The sequence below is a fragment of the Esox lucius genome, chromosome 6, assembly GCF_011004845.1.
Source record: "Esox lucius isolate fEsoLuc1 chromosome 6, fEsoLuc1.pri, whole genome shotgun sequence".
Lineage (NCBI taxonomy): Eukaryota > Metazoa > Chordata > Actinopteri > Esociformes > Esocidae > Esox > Esox lucius.
Window position 1 is genome coordinate 7,769,235 of NC_047574.1, and position 20,133 is coordinate 7,789,367.

General features: G+C 49.7%; 1 protein-coding gene across 5 annotated transcripts in view; it reads left to right on the forward strand.

Annotated features, from left to right (window-relative positions):
- Positions 1–20,133, forward strand: part of jmjd1cb (jumonji domain containing 1Cb) — a 122,412-nt gene that overhangs the window by 81,457 nt on the left and 20,822 nt on the right. For 3 of the 5 annotated variants that reach the window (XM_029120429.2, XM_013134161.4, XM_029120428.2), the window contains 8 exons: positions 7,001–7,106; positions 7,977–8,101; positions 8,676–8,822; positions 9,378–9,422; positions 10,527–10,776; positions 11,572–13,322; positions 16,306–16,502; positions 17,697–20,104. In XM_029120429.2, coding sequence (XP_028976262.2) covers positions 7,001–7,106; positions 7,977–8,101; positions 8,676–8,822; positions 9,378–9,422; positions 10,527–10,776; positions 11,572–13,322; positions 16,306–16,502; positions 17,697–20,104 — 5,029 coding nt within the window. The remainder of the gene's footprint in view (positions 1–7,000; positions 7,107–7,976; positions 8,102–8,675; positions 8,823–9,377; positions 9,423–10,526; positions 10,777–11,571; positions 13,323–16,305; positions 16,503–17,696; positions 20,105–20,133) is intronic. The other 2 variants (XM_029120426.2, XM_029120427.2) reach the window with 2 other exon arrangements.

The following is a 20,133-nucleotide window of genomic DNA, read 5'->3' on the forward strand; positions in this document are numbered from 1 at the left end:
CACCATCGCCCCGGCAACAAGACATTTTCACACACCGACCCTGCGGTGTTGCCGTGGCAACGGGCCCCAGTTGCTAAACAGCGTATATGAAAAAGTCTCTGAAGCGGCCCCTTACCCCAGACACCAAGGGCGCGTCCCAAACAGCCCCCTGCACCCTGAGACGGCCCCGGGTGGCAGTGGTAAGCTGTACCGGGAGCAGGGAGCCATTGGGAACACGCTCCAAGACATCACGTCTTTGTTATCCAGCTGCACCCTGCTTCCCTTTGTTCTCCGGCTCTTTGTCCTGCCGCCACCACATCTTCCTGTACCGTCGCCGTCAGCAGCCAGTGACCTGGCCCCATCGCCGTTTTGGACGAATCCCGCCCGAGCCCGGGAGTTGTTGTTTGGACTCCGCCTCTGCAGGCAGACGCATGTTGCTTCTCCGTAGTAACAAGGTGTGAGTGGGAAGGTCTCGGTGGTCATGACAACAGGGGCGTTTCCTGGTGTTTCTCGGCTGGCCCGGGGTCAATATTTGTTAGCTGTTGGAAATTTCCGTCGAGGCCGTTTTGGAAATCCACAGACATGTTTAAACACACGTCACCAATATCCTGTTGTCCTTTATCCTCTATCAGTTCAGCAAGCGAATTACTGTATATCAGTGCATTATCAATATCACAGCCTCAAATATGGCATAGAAATGTGGCATGGTAGACAGGCTGTATTGAAGGCCTTTCGGAATGAGTGAGTCCACCATGTACCGTGTTGTTCTAATTAGGAAAATGAGCTAACCTGCAGGAAATAATTTTCCTCTGGTGTGAGTGGCAAAGCCATTCATCTTGGGGCAGTAGACGAGTACATTTCGTATATGCAATCCTATTAAACAATTTCATGTTTTTCTAAAATTATCATATAGGCTGTATAAATGAGCTAAAAAAAAAATAAATCAGCTTGACAAATTATAATGCAATGGTATGAAAGTGGAGGTGCCGAAGCACTTTGAATTTCCCTCACGGCATTAAGGCTAAACGTAGCCCACTGTGAATAGCTGTCTGTCATTTAAGTGTGAAAGGAAAACGTACGCCCAGTGTTTCTGCCGTGCTGGTGGGTGGTAACATTCAAAACAAGGCCCGAACCTAAATAACAATGTTGACGGATTACAGATCTCACTCACTGACTCAACTCTCCCTGTCCATCTCAGCTCTGCGTTTGTTTGGCGTCATGTGTTTTGAAGTGGAAATATTCTGTGCATTGTTGAGTGTTGTTAACGTGGCGTTTACAGTAGTAAAAGTTTAGTAAGACGTACTATTTTCAATAGGGTGGGGTACATCCGTGATTGATCTGCGGTCTACATTGTTGTGTCATGTGGAAGAAAGCGAGGAGTTTCTTCCAATTTGCGGTCCCGTGTGATGACCTTGTCGTGTGATGACCTTGTCGTGTGATGACCTTGTCGTGTGATGACCTTGTTGTTTATGTGCCTGTCATGTCCCTCGGCCAGGCTGCCGTGGTGACGATGTTACCATGAACCCGGTTACCTCTGGATGTAGTCAGTCAGATCGTCATGGTGACAATGTTACCATGAATCTACTTACCTCTGGATGTAGTCAGTCAGATCGTCATGGTGACAATGTTACCATGAACCTAGTTACCTCTGGATGTAGTCAGTCAGATCGTCATGGTGACAATGTTACCATGAACCTAGTTGCCTCTGGATGTAGTCAGTCAGATCGTCATGGGGACGATGTTACCACTGTGAAGACACTGTGAAGATGAACATCAACATTGCTGGTGTTCATGGGGGTGAAAGTAGGGGAGGTGAAATAACAGGCGTCACCTCCCTATTCCTCTCCTCTTTTACCACCTCCCCCATCACCTTGGCACGTGCAGCCAGCCACCCCTACCCAGCTGGGAGGACGTCTGGGGCTATAAATCACTGTGATGCACACACATATGGAACGTCACAGAGGGACACAGAGGAGGACAGACACAGAGGAGGACAGACACAGAGGACAGACACAGAGGAGGACAGACACAGAGGAGGACAGACACAGAGGAGGATAGACACAGAGGAGGACAGACACAGAGGAGGACAGACACAGAGGAGGATAGACAACGAGGAGGACAGACACAGAGGAGGACAGACACAGAGGAGGACAGACACAGAGGAGGATAGACACAGAGGAGGACAGACACAGAGGAGGATAGACACAGAGGAGGACAGACACAGAGGAGGACAGACACAGAGGAGGATAGACAACGAGGAGGACAGACAACGAGGAGGACAGACAACGAGGAGGACAGACACAGAGGAGGATAGACAACGAGGAGGACAGACAACGAGGAGGACAGACAACGAGGAGGATAGACAATGAGGAGGACAGACAACGAGGAGGACAGACAACGAGGAGGACAGACAACGAGGAGTGACAGACACAGAGTAGGACAGACAACGAGGAGGACAGACACAGAGGAAAGACACAGAGGAGGACAGACAACGAGGAGGACAGACAACGAGGAGGACAGACAACGAGGAGGACAGACACAGAGGACAGACAACGAGGAGGACAGACAACGAGGAGGACAGACACAGAGGAGGACAGACACAGAGGAGGACAGACAACGAGGAGGACAGACAACGAGGAGGACAGACACAGAAGAGGACAGACAACGAGGAGGACAGACAACGAGGAGGACAGACACAGAGAGGGACCGACGTGCTCAAGGGCACAAAACAGGGAACAGGGTGTGATTTGAGCCAGCATCTTGTGCTACAGCAAATCTGTTTTGTTGTGGAGGTCAACAGCAGGTCATAAACAGTCCAGCCTCTGAGTCCCTCATTCAGCTGTCATCACATGAGGTCACACAGCCATCATCATCATCATCATCATCATTACTGATGGGTCAATCAATTGCCATATTCATTACTTCTGGTGGTAAAGCACACACACACACACACGCACGCACACACACACACACACACACACAGTGGTAACATTTGAATCCAGCCTGTTTAAGTACAATGGAGCTAGATAAAAATCTCTGTGCTGGGTTAGATGCGTATGTCCTCCATGCTGTGTAATGTAGTATACCAGGCCAGTGTGATGTCTTTGTCCTGTTCCCTGTTCTTCTCTTATTATCACGTGTTACAGCTCTTATCTGGGTTGCCTGAACAGTTGTATCCTACTCCTGTTGTGAAATAGATAGAAAAGGTTATTGGAAGTTTGTTTGAGGCTTATTTAAATGGATTCTCCGAGGAACATCTATACATTGACCAATGAAACATGTTAAAGAGTATTGAACCATTAAAAATGAGTTTTCTGAATGGTTCTTTTCAGAACCTGTAGGCATTCAGTGAGTCAGTATTCAATAGGCTGCTGGACTGAAACCCTGTGCCGACAAGTTGGAAAAACCTGTCATGTTTCAATGTCCGTCCCCCAGTGTGTGTTCCTCTCCAGACTTCCTTATCGGCCTTCCTGTCCATGCATCAGAAGGGGAAGGAAGGGAAGTCGCTCTGTTTTTCTGGGTCAGAGTTGGAGCTGAAAGTGTTTTGAATTCCAGAACGGGGCTACGCCCACCTCTTACCGTTTTACACTGTAGCACCCGGGGATAAGGTCCCCTGACACACTGCCGGGAACCCAAGTGCTGCCCTTCTCTGGAGTTTTTCTATGTCTGAGAGAGAAAAGGAAGAGAGGGCTTCCAGGGAGAGCAGAGATGCACTGTTGCAACAGGTCTTTCTGTTCCTGGTTTGTTGGTTGAGATGTTTGGAAAGGCTGTGCATCGATGGTAGTTTAATTTTAGGGTGACAGAGGAAATATACTGTGTGTGTGTGTGTGTGTGTGAGGGGAGACAGTGTGTGTGTGAGGGAGAGAGTGTGTGTGTGAGGGAGAGAGTGTGTGTGTGTGTGGGGCGGGGGTACTGGGGAGGTGTTAGTGTCTCTTCCATCCCGTAGTTCAATGAATAAATCATGCTTCCCCCTGCCGAGCCTCTTCTCCTTCTCTCTCCTCTGTCCTGAAATAGCAGCCGTGGCGGTCATAAAGGGGCCGGCGTCTGGCTCTTAAAGCCCTGTGTGAAACAACACAAAGGAAGGCAGACTGAAGAAACTGAACCAAACGACTCTATTTACAGTTCAGCCTCCCTCCATCCCACCCTCCCTCCCTGGCATGTGGGGAGTGTTTTGTCTCCAGGGGTTTGCCTTGCATTATCCAGGTGGTGGATGAGGAACGATATTACCACGTGAAGAGCTTAGAGTGTCTGGAAATGTCATGTCGTCCTTGGGGATGTCCAACGCTCCCTAATGTCTCCAGGGTTGTCCATCAGTACTGGCTGATCCCCTGGCTGTGACCTCAGTCTTCTAGTGTCTCAGGGAGACTGGGATGTGCAGAGAAACACATCTCCACATTGTGAAATAGGACCAACCCCTAATTATGTTACACACACTCCTCTGTCCCTGGAGTCTCTACCTCCCATCGACAGTAACAATTAATGGAAGTGGTGGGCGGACGTTCCTCTCACCCTGACTGACCTCGCCGAATCCCGGGAGTAGAAACAGAGAACACGCACACCAGACACTAAAACACACAGCGCTAGCTAGCTCCACAGCTCAGTCACACAGGCAAACATCTGGCTTGAAGTGTGTTGTTTATGTCTCAGTATGGATATAACAGATTTAATCAGGAGGACATCATGAGATGTTGTTGTGATTAGATGGAGGATTTGTTGTTAAACTTGGATGGAGGACAGTTTGTTATGATGAGATGGAGAACATGTTTTTAAGATGAGATGGGGGACATGTTTTTATGATGAGATGGGGGACATGTCGATATGATGAGGAGCAGAACATGTTTTTATGATGAGATGGGGGACATGTTTTTATGATGAGATGGAGGACATGTTGTTATGATGAGATGGAGGACATGTTGTTGTTATGAGATGGAGGACATGTTGTTATGATGAGATGGAGGACATGTTGTTGTGATGAGATGGAGGACATGTTGTTATGATGAGATGGAGGACATGTTGTTATGATGAGATGGAGGACATGTTGTTATGATGAGATGGAGGACATGTTGTTATGATGAGAGTGAGGACATGTTGTTGTGATGAGATGGAGGACATGTTGTTGTGATGAGATGGAGGACATGTTGTTGTGATGAGATGGAGGACATGTTGTTATGATGAGATGGAGGACATGTTGAAAAGGCTGCAACCTAAATAACAGGGTTGGTCGAAACCACACAAAATATATATATTTTTGATTTATCAATTCCATACATCCACAGCTTACTGTTATTTATGAGTTTGTATTCGATTTGTTGCATTTAGTTGTTGTTCAGTTCAGGGGTCATCAGAAATAGAAGTAGATAAAATACAAGCTGTCAGGTAATCACTTAAATATTTAATTAGAAATGCAGCCCAGCACAAAACCAGAAAGTTTGAACAGACTTCTGAAACTATTCCACTTTCATGCAGTTTAGCAGATAAAACAGGGCCTGTGCGTTGGTTGGGCTATGGTTGTCTTTAGAGCATCCAGCCAGCTACAGTTGTCACTGAATCTCTTCGGTTCAGAGGTGGAATATGGTGGTGGAAAAAGAGGTAGAGTGACTGTGGTTTCACTTAATGAAAGTAAAGATTTCTCAACGTGGTGCAGAACTGGTGTGTTTTCAGCCTTTGCCCGGAAAGAGCAACTGCTGTTTTTAATGACTGGTTGTTTTCTTGTGGCTGCTGCTGTCATCTTAAATTGCTTAGTGAAACCCTAGAGACGTTCTTGGTGACAGATCTGGGAATCAGCGTCTCCGGGTTAAGCGAGCCGCTTATATTTGTTTTTATTGGCAATGCAGTGGTTTGCTCTCAAACTCCCTCAGTGTTACTCTGGGTAGCCAGGTATGACTTTACTGAGTGACAGGGAAAATGGCTGTGGATGCCCGTGCTGACCAGTCACAATAAGAGGGCTCAGACTGGAAAGACGATGTTGAGTAAACGGACACATGAAAGGAAGACCCAAACGCACCATTCACAAAGGGACGCCACGATGCAGGCACACACACGTCGGGATTCGGAAAGGAAAAAATTGACTCAAAGCGAAGAACCGTACTGGCATTTTTATCCACCCACCAAGCCTCTCATCCGCCATTTCACACATCCATCCATTCACACATCCACCCCCCCCCCCCCACGCCATCCCTCCTCAGGGCTCTGAAAGGATGAGCCAATGTGTTTCCAACCTGCCAACGCTGTCTTCAGCTGCTGCTGCCTACGTTGGAGCGCTGATTGCCTGTGGTTGTATGAGACACATTTGGAGAGCTGCCTTACTAAACCTCCCCAGCATACCAAACAGCTCTGGGAGGGGGGAGGGGGGAGGGGTGCGGGAGGGGGGGGCAAAAAGAAGGAGGCAAGAGAGGGACAGAGAGGGAGTGAGAGCGGGAGATAGGGGGAAGGAGGCAGGGAGAGAGACGGTAAGTGATATTATTTGGAGGATAGAAATCTGTCCCGTCTTTCCACCACACACTCTCATAGACAACCAAGTACGTTTCAAACAAAAGCACGGTTGGCGAACCCTCTGGGTTTCGAAACACTGCCTTCGGTGATGCCTAACCTCTCTCTGGGCTAGAGTTATGATACTCTGAAGGATCTGGGCTTTCTATTTTTAGTCCACAGATTTGAATGTTGCAGATCAGAAGAGGATTATTACATTTAAGCCCCAGAAACCATCTTGTGATATTCTGTCTTAATGAGAAGGACAGAGTTGTGTTCTGTCTAATATCCTTTAGTACAAATGTTAACAGTGTGTAGTTTCCAAGGAACATGCATGTTTTAGATAAAAATCCTCAGGCCATCTAGATTTGACTTGGTTTTTTCCCCTGGACCAAATAAGACGGAGTGCAAATGGCAGGCCATCATTAGTGTGCCGTACAGGGGGCGTCAGTGGTGTTATTGTTCCGTCTGTGTTCTGGGATGAGGTGGAGAGTTGTGTTGCTGGGGTCACCCGTGTTGTAACGTGACGTGTTCTGTGTCTCTGTTGGTGCAGGATGAAGTGGACAGTCTGAGTCCTGTTCTCAGAGATAACCCTCAGCTCCAGGAAGAGGTTAGGTTCTGGCTCAAAGATCAGAAGGTTCAGGAAATTTTTATGCAAGGTAAGAAACGCTGAATGATCCTTTCCTGCTCAGCCATATTGACACAAGGGGCCCAGGCTAAAAGTAGAGCACCTGAAGTCCTCGTGCAGTGTTTGTAATATATTACTGAATTACTTTGTCTAATCAGTCCCTGTTTATTTTATAAATGTATATGTGATTCTAATAATAATCTTAAAAATATGGTTTAACCTGAGTTGACTTCACCTTTAATTTGTATTATGACCGTGTGGGCTTCAGGAAAGGAATGAAAGATATTTACATACAGTGCCCTGAGTGGTTGATAGTTTGGCCTAGTGCCCAACGCTCCAATCAGATGAAAGGTCATTGGTCTATTTCACTCAGATCGGCTTTGTGATGTCACGAAGCAGGCTAAAAGTTCCATCCCACCTGAAAAGGCGAATGAATCCTGGCGTATGAAACAGCCCTTACACATCAGGGTGTTGTCCCAGCACACCAAATAGTGTGGAAAGAAAACTTTTGACTGCACCTGGGTGTTCAGAGGGAAGTAGGGTGCCATTTGCTTTGGGGGTCAGTATCAGGGTCAGGCCCGCAGATACTGACGAACACACCGGGTCCTCCCAGACCTCTGTCAGTACTGTTGATTAACAGACACAGCTGGACGCTTTTAAGATGGGGCTCCGATAATCTAATGTAGACTTTTATCCAATGAATCAATAACATTATAAATAACACTCCCACCCCTGTTCCTCTCTTCCTTTCTCCCTCTCTCTCCTCCTTTCTCCCTCTCTCTCTTCCTTTCTCCCTCTCTCTCCTCCTTTCCCCCTCTCTCTCCTCCTTTCTCCCCCTCTCTCTCTTCCTTTCTCCCTCCCTCTCTCTCGTCCTTTCTCCCTCTCTCTCCTCTTCCTTTAGGCCCATATTCATTAAATGGCTACCGGGTTCGTGTTTACAGACAAGACTCAGCGACTCAGTGGTTCACCGGGATCATCACACATCACGACCTCTTCAGCCGCAACATGATTGTGATGAATGACCAGGTAAATGTCTGGGACCATTAACTGACATTCTGGTGACTTCCATACTGTTCTTAGATCAGGCTTTGTAATGAGACCCTCTATCAGTGTGCTCCTCTTGAGCTACAGACATTAAGTCTTTCAAACAATAACTGTGATCGTTTGTCAAATGACCTTTGAATTAAATAACTACCCAGTGCTTCCAGATTTCTATGAAGTTTGACCTTCTCCTGACCACTGGTTGGCCAGCTCACCTTCTCTAGACTGCTGATTGGCTAGCTCACCTTCTCTAGATTGCTTACTGGCCAGTTCACCTTCTCTAGATCGCTGATTGGCCGGCTCACCTTCTCTAGATCAGTGATTGGCCATCTTTCTCTAGACAGCTGATTGGCCATCTTTCTCTAGACAGCTGATTGGCCAGGTCTTCCTTCTCTGGAGTATGACATCATATTCCATGTCCTTTTTTAATCTGTCTTTTTCAAGTTTGACTTGGTGCTTTTCTATTAGGTATATGCAATGGGCCACATACATGAGCATAGAACCAGTCATCATTTGGGTATACTTCAACAGGATATGCACTGTGTGTCTGGTCCACTAGGTCCTAGAGCCACAGAACGTTGACCCCTCTATGGTACAGATGACCTTTCTAGACGATGTTGTCCACTCACTGCTAAAAGGAGAGAACATCGGCATCCAGTCCAGACGTAGATCACGCTCAAGCAACAACCAGAACAACTCTGCCCACGTGAGTACACGAGCACACTCCTACACGCACGCCTGCCGAAAGCCTACGACTGCGTAGGTAGACGCATACTGACACACATGCATGCAAATACACTTATGACCACGTATGGGGAGACAGAGACACTTAAACGTTCACCAACAACACACAGAGACACACACACACAGACTCTTTCTCTGCTAGAAGCAGCTGGTGATCAACACACATTTTATTAATGTTGTCTGCTAACTGGGCTTGTTAGTCTCCATTAAACCATATGTTTGTATTTAATTTGCTATCCATTTGTGCTGATAAGTATTTCTCTTTGTATCTTTGTTCATTTGCATGGTCAGTTTTTGTTCTATGTTCTTATTCTTTTCAGCTGCTCTCTATTCAGAGCTTTAAAGTAAAGTTCCTATGTGCTTAGTATGCTTTCTAGAAATCAGTCAGTAGACCGTTGATTGTCTGAGCTCAATCAATCAATCAACCAATGAATCAATGACTGGTCCCTTTATTATTAACCAGATCTGTTTTCCATCTTGTGTTGTTGTTTCTGGTCATTAATTTGGGGTTTGCCAGCAGACGGCAGGAGGGAGAACCAGCGGCGCCGCAGGAAGAGAGCAGGTACCGCCGCCCGCCCAGGCCTCCAGTCCTCCTAACGTAGACCTGTAATACTAGAACCTACTCACCTTACTTGGACTAAGTGAACAACCTCAGGCCTCCAGTCCTCCTAATGTAGACCTGTAATACTAGAACCTACTCACCTTACTTGGACTAAGTAAACAACCTCAGGCCTCCAGTCCTCCTAACGTAGACTTGTAATACTAGAACCTACTCACCCTACTGGGACTAACTGAACAACCACAGGCCTCCAGTCCTCCTAACGTAGACCTGTAATACTAGAACCTACTCACCTTACTTGGACTAAGTGAACAACCTCAGGCCTCCAGTCCTCCTAACGTAGACCTGTAATACTAGAACCTACTCACCTTACTTGGACTAAGTGAACAACCTCAGGCCTCCAGTCCTCCTAACGTAGACCTGTAATACTAGAACCTACTCACCCTACTGGGACTAACTGAACAACCCCAGGCCTCCAGTCCTCCTAACGGTGATTTGTAATACTAGAACCTACTCACCCTACTGGGACTAACTGAACAACCCCAGGCCTCCAGTCAAATGTTGTAGTAGTAACCAATATTTTGATAGTGACTGTAGTATCTGTAGTGGTGCAGAGTCTAAAGGGCTGGGGTCTACCGCCCTATTTAGCAGTTGTGGTAAACTGTTGAGCTGACCTCATCTCTACTGGTCTGGAACCTTGGCTTCCATCAGCTTGTTAGTGAGAATCAGACATTATGTTTTTTCTCTATGTACTGCATTTATCCACCAAAGTCTGTAGAGTTATAAAAGGACTTGTGATCTTGGTAACTTTTGCTTCATGGATGGATGGGATCTGGCAAGCCATAGGAACTCTCCTTTCAAGCTAAATTATATATGTTCAAAGATTGCTCCTTCACAAGGCAGCAGGAATATGGACTTCCTTAAGACATTTTTTTTTTCTGGTTGTGGATTGTTGATCATTGTTGTGGGTGATGGTTTCTGCACTCTTTCTATCCAAAAGATAAAAAACGACATCCTAAAACCCAGTCAAAACATTTCCAACTATTACTAATCAACACTGCCATTGTTTTGTCGTGCCCCCCCCCTCTTGTTGTCACGGTTCTACAGGGCCACTATACTCGTGCCCAAGCCAACAGCCCCAGACCAGTGATGAACTCGGCAGTTGGAGCGGTGAAGCAGGGGTCGGTGGTGGCCCCGAATCAGCCGGCCCAGGCTCAGTACTCCCCCAGCCAGGGGCAGACCCAGGGGCAACGCGGCTGTCGCTCCTCCAGGAGGAAGGGATCTGACAGCAGCGCCCCTGACGACGACACCAAGGTCAAAGAGGACAAACTGGACGGCAACGAGAGAGCCGGGAGAGGTGAGGTTGATGACGATAATGACAACTCCTGAAGACAGCACAACACTTTAATATTTTGAGATGTTTATAAACTGTGACACCTGCAGTTGTCCAGGAACTATAGTACATACTGTAACGACCACACTTCATACTGTAACGACCACACTTCATACTGTAATGACCACACTTCACTCTGTAACGAACATACTTCATACTGTAACGACCACACTTCATACTCTAATGACCGTACTTCATACTGTAACGACCACACTTCACACTGAGACGACCACACTTCACACTGTGACGGCTACACTTCATACTGTGACAGCCACACTTCATACTGTAATGACCACACTTCATACTGTAACGACCACACTTCATATTGTAACGACCACACTTCATACTGTAACGACCACACTTCATACTTTAATGACCGTACTTCATACTGTAACGACCACACTTCACACTGAGACGACCACACTTCACACTGTGACGGCTACACTTCATACTGTGACGACCACATTTCATACTGTGACAACCACACTTCATACTGTAACAATCACACTTCACACTGAGACGACCACACTTCACACTGAGACGACCACACTTCACACTGTGACAGCCACACTTCACACTGTGACAGCCACACTTCACACTGTGACGGCTACACTTCATACTGTAACGATCACACTTCAAACTGAGACGACCACACTTCACACTGTGACACCCACACTTCATACTGTAGCAATCGTACATTCAGAGATTGAGCCATTTCACTTTCTCTAATATTGGATCTTCCCTTCTTCCTCCCCCCAGACATCTCGAGGAGTAAGGGCAACAAACAGACCGCTGTGAACAAGCGGAGGAAAGCGGAGGAGGAGGAGAAGAAATTGGATTTGAAAAGACTGAAAACAGAGCGGACGGTGACGTCTGACTTCTCTGAGAGCAGCGACTCCGAGGTGTCCACCAAGAGAACCACCACCGCAGAATCCTCCTCTTCCTCCGAGCACAACTCAGAGGAGGAGCTGAAAGGAAGGAGGAGCACTTCTAAGCCTTGCCATCAGGGGGAGGACCATAAAATCCAGGGTTGTACGATTAGGGAGGAGCCTTCTCTGATTGACCGTCTCTCCCCCTGGGGGGAGGAGCTTAAGAAGGCAGAGTCTCAGCCGGCACGGCAACAGCCCCCTCCCCTGTCGTCGTCTACTTTCTCCCTGAGCTCCGCCCCCTCCGAGGTCCTGGGGGGTTGCATCATTGAGGCCAACAGCACTGTGAAAAGCCCCTCTCAGAACCAGCCCAAGGACCTGTACACCAGCTCTGGGGGGGCTGCAAGCCATGCGCCCTCTAAGTGTGTGTTGGACATCACAGCAGTGGACGCCAACCTGGCCTCCCAGGAGAACTCTGAGGCCGTCTCCGCCCTGCTGGCGTCCCAGAATGCATCTGAGCCCTCGTACATCCCTGAGCCCAGCAGACATTTGGTGCTAAACCCCTCCATGACCCCTCCGTCTCCGTCTCCTTCGCCCACTCCCCTACGCAAGAACCCGTCGGAGGGTAACCCGAGGAGCGCGCCTGTGTCGGAGGATCAGCAGGAGGCGGCGCGAAGCCTGGGCGGTAAGATGGACTTGGTCCGACCGGTCACCTCGGTCAGTGAGACTGCTGCCGTGGCCGAGAGAGAGAGGGTTCAGCCACAGCTCCACGCGTCCGTGGTGCCATGCATCAGGAACGCCTCATTGGCTGACGAGGCCAGGAAGTCTCACAAGCCAAGCCCCTCCCCGGACATCCCCAAAACGAAACCCCTCCCCTCGCCTGACGCCGTCAAATCTAAAATGCACAGTGTCCCAGAGACGGGGTGTAAACCTAAGCCCCTGACCTCCCCGGAGGTGTCCAAACATAAAGTCCGTCATCCGGACAACCCCCCACCGGCACCGCCCACTAGTCGCTCCGTACTTCTCAAACCTGAGCCCGAAGCCACTCCCCCTCGCTCAAGCTTCAAGCCGGTCCCGGCCCGAGGGACGACATCGGCGCCGGAGGCCACTAAGAGCCCGCTGATCATCGACAAGAATGAGCATTTCACGGTGTACCGAGACCCTGCACTGGTCCGACCCGAGCAGGAGTCCAACCACGTGTCCTACCTCCACCTGCACCCGCTCCACACCACTTCCTCTGGCCACCACCACCCCTCACACCTCCTCCCCTCCTCCCACGCACATCACCAGGTTCACCACCCCCACCTCCTTCCTGGAGTGCTCCCTGGCCTGCCCCCGGGCAGCCTGCTGGGGGGTCACCCGCGTGTGGACTCCTCCGGCCTTGGGCACCTGGGCCTGGCTCACCATCACCCCCATCAGGTCCAGCAGCACCAGGCCTTCCTTCAGCAACACCAGCAGCCCCCGGGCTCCCTGCTGGCCCAGACACACAGTCACTCTTCAGCCTCCTACAACCAGCTGGGCCTCTACCCCATCATTTGGCAGTACCCTAATGGGACCCACTCCTACCCCCCAGGGCTCAACATGCCCGGGTCCAAATGGGTGCACCCAGAAAATGCGGTGAACTCCGAGGCTAACGTGAGGAGGGTGAGTACCAAAGGCCTGGGAGAGTGGACAACTACTCTCTTTATGTGGAGGCAGAGAACCGAAGGAGACGGCTATTGCTTTATGACTGAAACATCTCGCTGCCATAAATGTCTGAAACATCTAGTAAATGTAACGTCTGACACAACTAGATAATTTAACTGTCTGAAACACCGTGCTAATATAACTGAATGAAACACCTAGCTAATATAACTGTCTGAAACTCCTTACTAATATAACTGAATTAAACACCTAGCTAATATAACTGTCTGAAACACCTTACTAATATAACTGAATGAAACACCTAGCTAATATAAATGTCTGAAACACCTTACTAATATAACTGAATGAAACACCTAGCTAATATAACTGTCTGAAACACCTTACTAATATAACTGAATGAAACACCTAGCTAATATAACTGTCTGAAACACTGTGCTAATATAACTGAATGAAACACCTAGCTAATATAACTGTCTGAAACACCGTGCTAATATAACTGAATTAAACACCTAGCTAATATAACTGTCTGAAACACCGTGCTAATATAACTGAATTAAACACCTAGCTAATATAACTGTCTGAAACACCGTGCTAATATAACTGAATTAAACACCTAGCTAATATAACTGTCTGAAACACCGTGCTAATATAACTGAATTAAACACCTAGCTAATATAACTGTCTGAAACTCCTTACTAATATAACTGAATGAAACACCTAGCTAATATAAATGTCTGAAACACCTTACTAATATAACTGAATGAAACACCTAGCTAATATAACTGTCTGAAACTCCTTACTAATATAACTGAATGAAACACCTAGCTAATATAACTGTCTGAAACTCCTTACTAATATAACTGAATTAAACACCTAGCTAATATAACTGTCTGAAACACCGTGCTAATATAACTGAATGAAACACCTAGCTAATTTAACTGTCTGATACACCTTGCTATGTTCTCAGCTGCTCAGTCATTTTAAATATCTTGCCAGAGCCTGTTGTATCACGTTAGATGGTTGAAGTGACTTCAGGAGCCCTGTGGCGAGTGAATAGTGAAACTATCAATTATTCACCTATCCACACTCCCTAAATCGAGTTAGCATCAACACTTTTACCTATCCTAGCTATTTATTTAGAATTGAATGTGTGAATGGGCGCTGATAGCATCCCTTTGGACTGGAGATCGGCTTGCTAGCAAATACATTAGCTAGCTAATTTCTGTGCACATTTCACAAATGCCCGTCCAGAAAACTTCTTACTCCTCAGCTAGATCCAGCATTAGGGATTTGAGAGTTGGATTCTAAAAGGAATCCACAGGGTGTTGGAAATGTTCTGCAGGGATGTTGGTCCATGCTGTCACGATGGCATCACGCCATGTTTGCAGATTGGACGGGATGTAATTCGGGTTAAGGTCTGAGGACTGCATAGACTGCTCAGATTGAACTGAATTTGATGTTCCTGGAACATTTGAGAGTGAGAAATGGGGGGGTTTATCACATTATCCTGCAGGAAGTGTTCGTAATAAAGTCTAGCCATAAAGCGTCCCGGTTAGCAGTGGGGTTAGTTAATTTCTCAGATGTCCAATGCTGCTGTTTGCTTGTTTTAGTAAGTAAATCTAATTATATTATGAAATGCTTATAAATTAATATGACAGAGTTACAGAAGTCCCCACATTTCCCAGGTAGGTGGTCATGGCTGTTAAGTCGTGATTTGCCATTCCATAGCCCAGGCATTTTATAAACGTTCTCCCTGTTCAGACATGTTTATCTCCCCGTGCTACTATTCTGACCGACTGTGACCTCGATAGAGAAATCCCATTAGCGGCTGAACAGCAGATGTACTGTATGTGCTGTTCAGTAGCAGAGTGGAGCAGCGTGGGTAATCTGCCCGGCCAAGCCGCAGCTCCTCGTGCCTGGGAGCTGTAGAAGCGTGAGGTTGTGAGGCAGTCACAGAGGGACAGCCCCGTGGTCCTCACTGCTCTCTAATGAGCTCACACCGATAAACAAACCACTACCAGCCTCCTAAGTACCTCTGCTCTGCACGTCTGTCACATCTGAGCCCTGACAGACTCCTCCCACAGTGTCCTGTCAATCAAAGGCCAGCTGGAGTCATACATTCCAAATAGCCAGTGGCTTCTCTCTCTTTCTCTCTCTCTCTGGCTCACTCACACCCACACTCTCACCCTCTCACTCTGACTCACTCACACTCTTTCTCGCTTGCTTGCTCTTGCTCACACACTCTCTCTCTCTGACTTACACACTGAGACATCACATTCTTGTGTGTGTGTGTGTTTGTGTGTGTGTGTGAGAGCACAGGATTGTTTGAGTTCTTTTGCTTGTTTCTTTTCTTTTTCCTTTGCCCTTCATACTTTTTATTTTATTAACTTTTTTGCTAATTGTTACACTGCAAATAGCTAAGCCCTTTGACATGCTTTCATCTGTTTAAAATGTGTGTGTGTGTGATGTTTAATTGAAAGGTCTGATTGTTTAGAGAAGGTGTGGGTAAGAGAGGAGGGAGAATGTCTTGTTCATTGTTCCATCACCATGTCGTGCCTGTTGGAACTCTGCAGCCTAAGTGTGTTTCTCTCTCACGCACAGACACACACAGACTTTCCCTCTGTTTCAATTTAAAGGCATTTATTGGCATGGGAAGTATTTGTTTACTTAGCCAAAGCAAGTGAAAGTATGTAGAGGGTTGTAACAGCGTGCCAATAGTTCTGTGTCAGACTGACAGGAGAAAACAAACAGATTAATACTGGTTAGGTTCACAATGTTCATGTTCCACTAGTCTCCCATTTCTCTTGGCAACGGGTCACGAACAGATCTCTCTCCCCCATTCCCTCTCTCTCTCTCTCCCCCCTCCCACTCTCTTTTTCCCTCACTTTTTTGCTCTCTCCCTCCCTCTATGTCTCTCTCTCTCTCTCCCTTCATCTCTTTCTCGCTGTCTCCCTCTCTTCTTTCTCTCTTTGTGTTTCACCAGAACACGGCCAGTCCCTGGCTGCATCACCAGCACCCGCCCGTGTCGTCCTCTGACAGCCTGGGCTTGCTGAGCCACGTGCCAGTACGACCGGCCAGCGCCGACCCCCACCGGTCAGAACCACACCGAACCATTAAGATCAATCCGCACGCCAGCCCCCCTCTGCCTCTGTCCAAGACCACTGGAGAACTGCACAAAGAGTGAGTGTTCACTCTGTCTCACACACACACACACACACACACAGAGTGGCAGTTAAATACCATGTGACCTGAGTTGGAACAAATGCCATGTGCTAGCAGCACTGTACGTTGATTCATCGAGCAGAGAGTTCGTTCCCATAATGAACCTATTCTATTATGCTCAGAGCCGGGAGCAGCCAGGGACTACCAGCTAACAGCCAGACTTTCCGCCTTGCGCCCCAAATCACTCCCTGTTCCCTTCACAGTGCGCTACCTTTGACCAGGGCATGACTTTGTGGCGAGAGTTCATAGGGCTCTGGTGAAAAGCGGTGCACGTGACGGTGAATAGTGTGCCATTTGTGCCTGACCATCCAGTTAGTGAACCTTAGGCAGAGTACACACTATGCATTTGTGTTGTGTTCTATCCGACGTGACCTAATTTCCCTCTGTGCCGGGATTCAGCTGTTAAACCCTTGAATTCACTGAGCCTGTTATGTTAGGTCAAACTGCATTCATTAGGCTGCGGTGTTGGACTGAATCAGACTTCAAACATGCTTATGTAACCTCCTATGATGTTAACATTGGCCTCTGTGGCTGTAGGAATAACGTGTGAACAGCTGATTAATTGCATTCACTTGGATAGGTTCCATTCCATCCAATTGGCAGCAGGTTTTCATGCAAGTATTTTAATGCAGGCTTCAAAATAAATGCGCGGTTTTCCAACCGTGGCGGTTTTCCAACAACCTTTGTTTGTTTGGATCAAAACTACTGTGTGGTAATGTAGTGCACATTGAATATATTTTTCCAAGTTTATGTACTCAAATTCAATGTGTTTCCGTCATGTTTTAAACACCACCTACGTGTTCTCCCTTAAAAATGTTAAGTTTAAAAACAAACATGACCACATGACCGTGCCACGTATCCCAGAGGACAGTGCGGTTAAATACGGAATAGAACAAGTTAAGTTGTGAAAAATCAAGCCAAGCATCGATGATCCATTCGCCAGAATCAGACTAATATTTATTCATCTTGAACTTTTGCCACCTATAATTCATGTTACTGGTACCATAATAAACTGTTGGCTGTGTGTGTGGTGATGGATAGACCACACAACATATCACTATGAACATTCACATTATAAACGGTACCAGTTCAAACTGCCTGCCCGGTCCGTCCCTGAACCTTGTTGTTTGTTCCCCTCATTTGTTCATTCAGAGAGCTGGAGAAAAAGGGTTTTGTGGACCCGATCAGAACCATCACACTGGCCCACCTGAAACAGGAGCGGGACCGTAGCAGGACCCCGACCGGGAAGGACGGCCACCTGCACCGCCTCTACCTGGAGGCCCACAAACAGCAGAGGATGGCCCAGCAGGAGGCGGGGGAGCGGGCCAGCAAATACAAGGAGGAGAACAGGCGCATCCTGCAGGAGAGCATCGAGGTGGCCCCTTTCACCGCTAAGATCCGCTCCGGCGAGACGGACAGGGAGCCCCCGTACTCCCGCGTCCCCCCCCTGCCCCCCCAGCCACCGCCCCACCCCAGCCCCAAGGGCAACGAGGCGGACCGGCCGGGGGCAGAGCGCTACGGGTTCAAGCAGCACGCCACGGCCCAGCACCACAGCCTGCCGCAGAGCAACTACTTCACCACCCTGTCCAACAGCGTGGTCAACGAGCCGCCGCGCCTCTACCCGTCCAAGGAGCTCAACTCCTACTTCGAGAAGGTGACCAGGGAGCAAGGGTCAGCCGCCGGCCCGGGGGGAGGCGCCGCGTTCGGCTCCAAGTCCCTGTCCAAACCCCCACCCCTCATTAAACACCACCCGGATGGGGAGGGCCTGGTGGGGAAGATGTCGGAGCAGCTGTCCCAGCAGGTGGGGCTGTCCTCGATGCAGCACCACCCGCTACACACCATCGTGAGCCCCGCCAGTGAGAGGAGGAGCCCGGCCATGTCCCCGTCCTCCAGCCAGCTCCAGAACCAGCTGCGGTGCATGCCGGCGCTCCACCGAGCCCCCGTCTTCCACCCTCCCACTCAGCAGACACTGGACAGGAAGGAGGTGGGCTACGGCCGCCTTTCCCCGCCCACCCTGACCCCGATCCAGCCGGTCAGCTCCGCCAGCAAGGTGTCGGAGCAGCAGAAACCCCCCACCCTGCTGCCGGAGCTGCGAGAGGTCGGCGCGTTGTGTAAGGTGTCAGCGGAGACGACGGCGGCGGCAACGACGACGACGGCGGGGGCGTGGCACGCCGGAGACTCCCGGGTTCACGACCAGCCGGGATGGCACTCCGAGCGGAGCCGCGGAGGGAAACCGGGGGCCGCCACGGCGTCCGTCATCGTCCGGCCCTCTACGTGCATAAAGTACGATGGCTCGCCGGGCCCCAGGACCGCCCCGCCGGCCAAGGAGCCCGCGTCGGGGAGGCTGTTCCCGGCGGGCAGGACCCAGACGGACTGCCTGAAGCCGGCCGAAGAAAGGGAGAGAGGCAGGGAGTCTGGAGGGAGGGTGATCCTGCCCAACACTAACCTGGATGAGTCTGGCTGCATGCAGCAGTACAGGAGGACCCTGATGAGAGCCTCCCCGGCTGCTGTCCCAGCGGGTGCCGCTCTCCCGGCCGCTCCCGACCCCGCGTGCAATATGAGGAGCGACGTTCCCACGGCAACCCCCGCCGCGGCCTCCCGCGGCATGCCGTGTAGGGGTGGAGAAGCCGCCTATTGTGCGTCCGACGCCTCCATCGCCAGCGGCCCCCGGGTCGGGCCTTTCCACACGGGGCCCGGGGCTCAGCTACAGGAGGGCTGCTCCTCCAGGACCTCGTCCCCGAGCCTGCACGCCCAGCCCGGCCCCAGTCCCGGCTCCAGCCAGTCGTACTCAGGGAGCTTCATCCACCTGAAGAAGCACAAGGCGGTGCTGGCAGCCCAGCAGTCCAGAGGTCCGGGTAGCGGGGGCGTTAGTGGTCCCGAAAGCCTGTCGGAACCAGCCGGTGGTAAAGCTCCCCACAGCTCCCCTCCACCTCCCTCCTCCTCCCAGGACCCCTCCACCAACCCTGCGGTATGTAAGGCCAGCCCCAATCCCGGCCCCAGCCCGCTTCCCAACGGCCAGCCGGTCCAGATGAGCCAGAACCCGAACCAGAGCCAGTCTCAGCCCAACTACCACAAGCTGAAAAAGGCGTGGCTCACCAGACACTCCGAGGAGGACAGTCACCGGAGCACCGTGGCCGTCATCAAGACGGAGAAGCTGGAGAAACCGCCGGCCTCGGTCAGCCCCGCCGTGTCCGAGATGGAGATGATCAAGCCGTGCACCGTCGCCCTGATCGCCTCCACCTCCGGCGATGTGGAGATGAAGATGGAGGAGGTCAAGGGTCAGGAGGACAAGACGACCCCGGAGGACAGGAAGACGCGGCGGGGGAACAAGAGGACCTACGACCACGACTCTGCCACGGAGAGCGGGGAGGACTCGGACGCCAGCGAGAGCAGCAAGCAGGAGCAGCGGGCCAAGAGACAGCCCAAGCCCACCTACAAGAAGAAACAGAACGACCTGCAGAAGAGGAAAGGGGAGGGAGAGAAGGACGAAGATGACATGAAGCCCAATGGGATCTTCAGGAGTGCCAGAGAGAAGACTAAGCTGAAACTGGCCAGCAGCAGTGAGTCCAGCATTAATTACTAGATTATA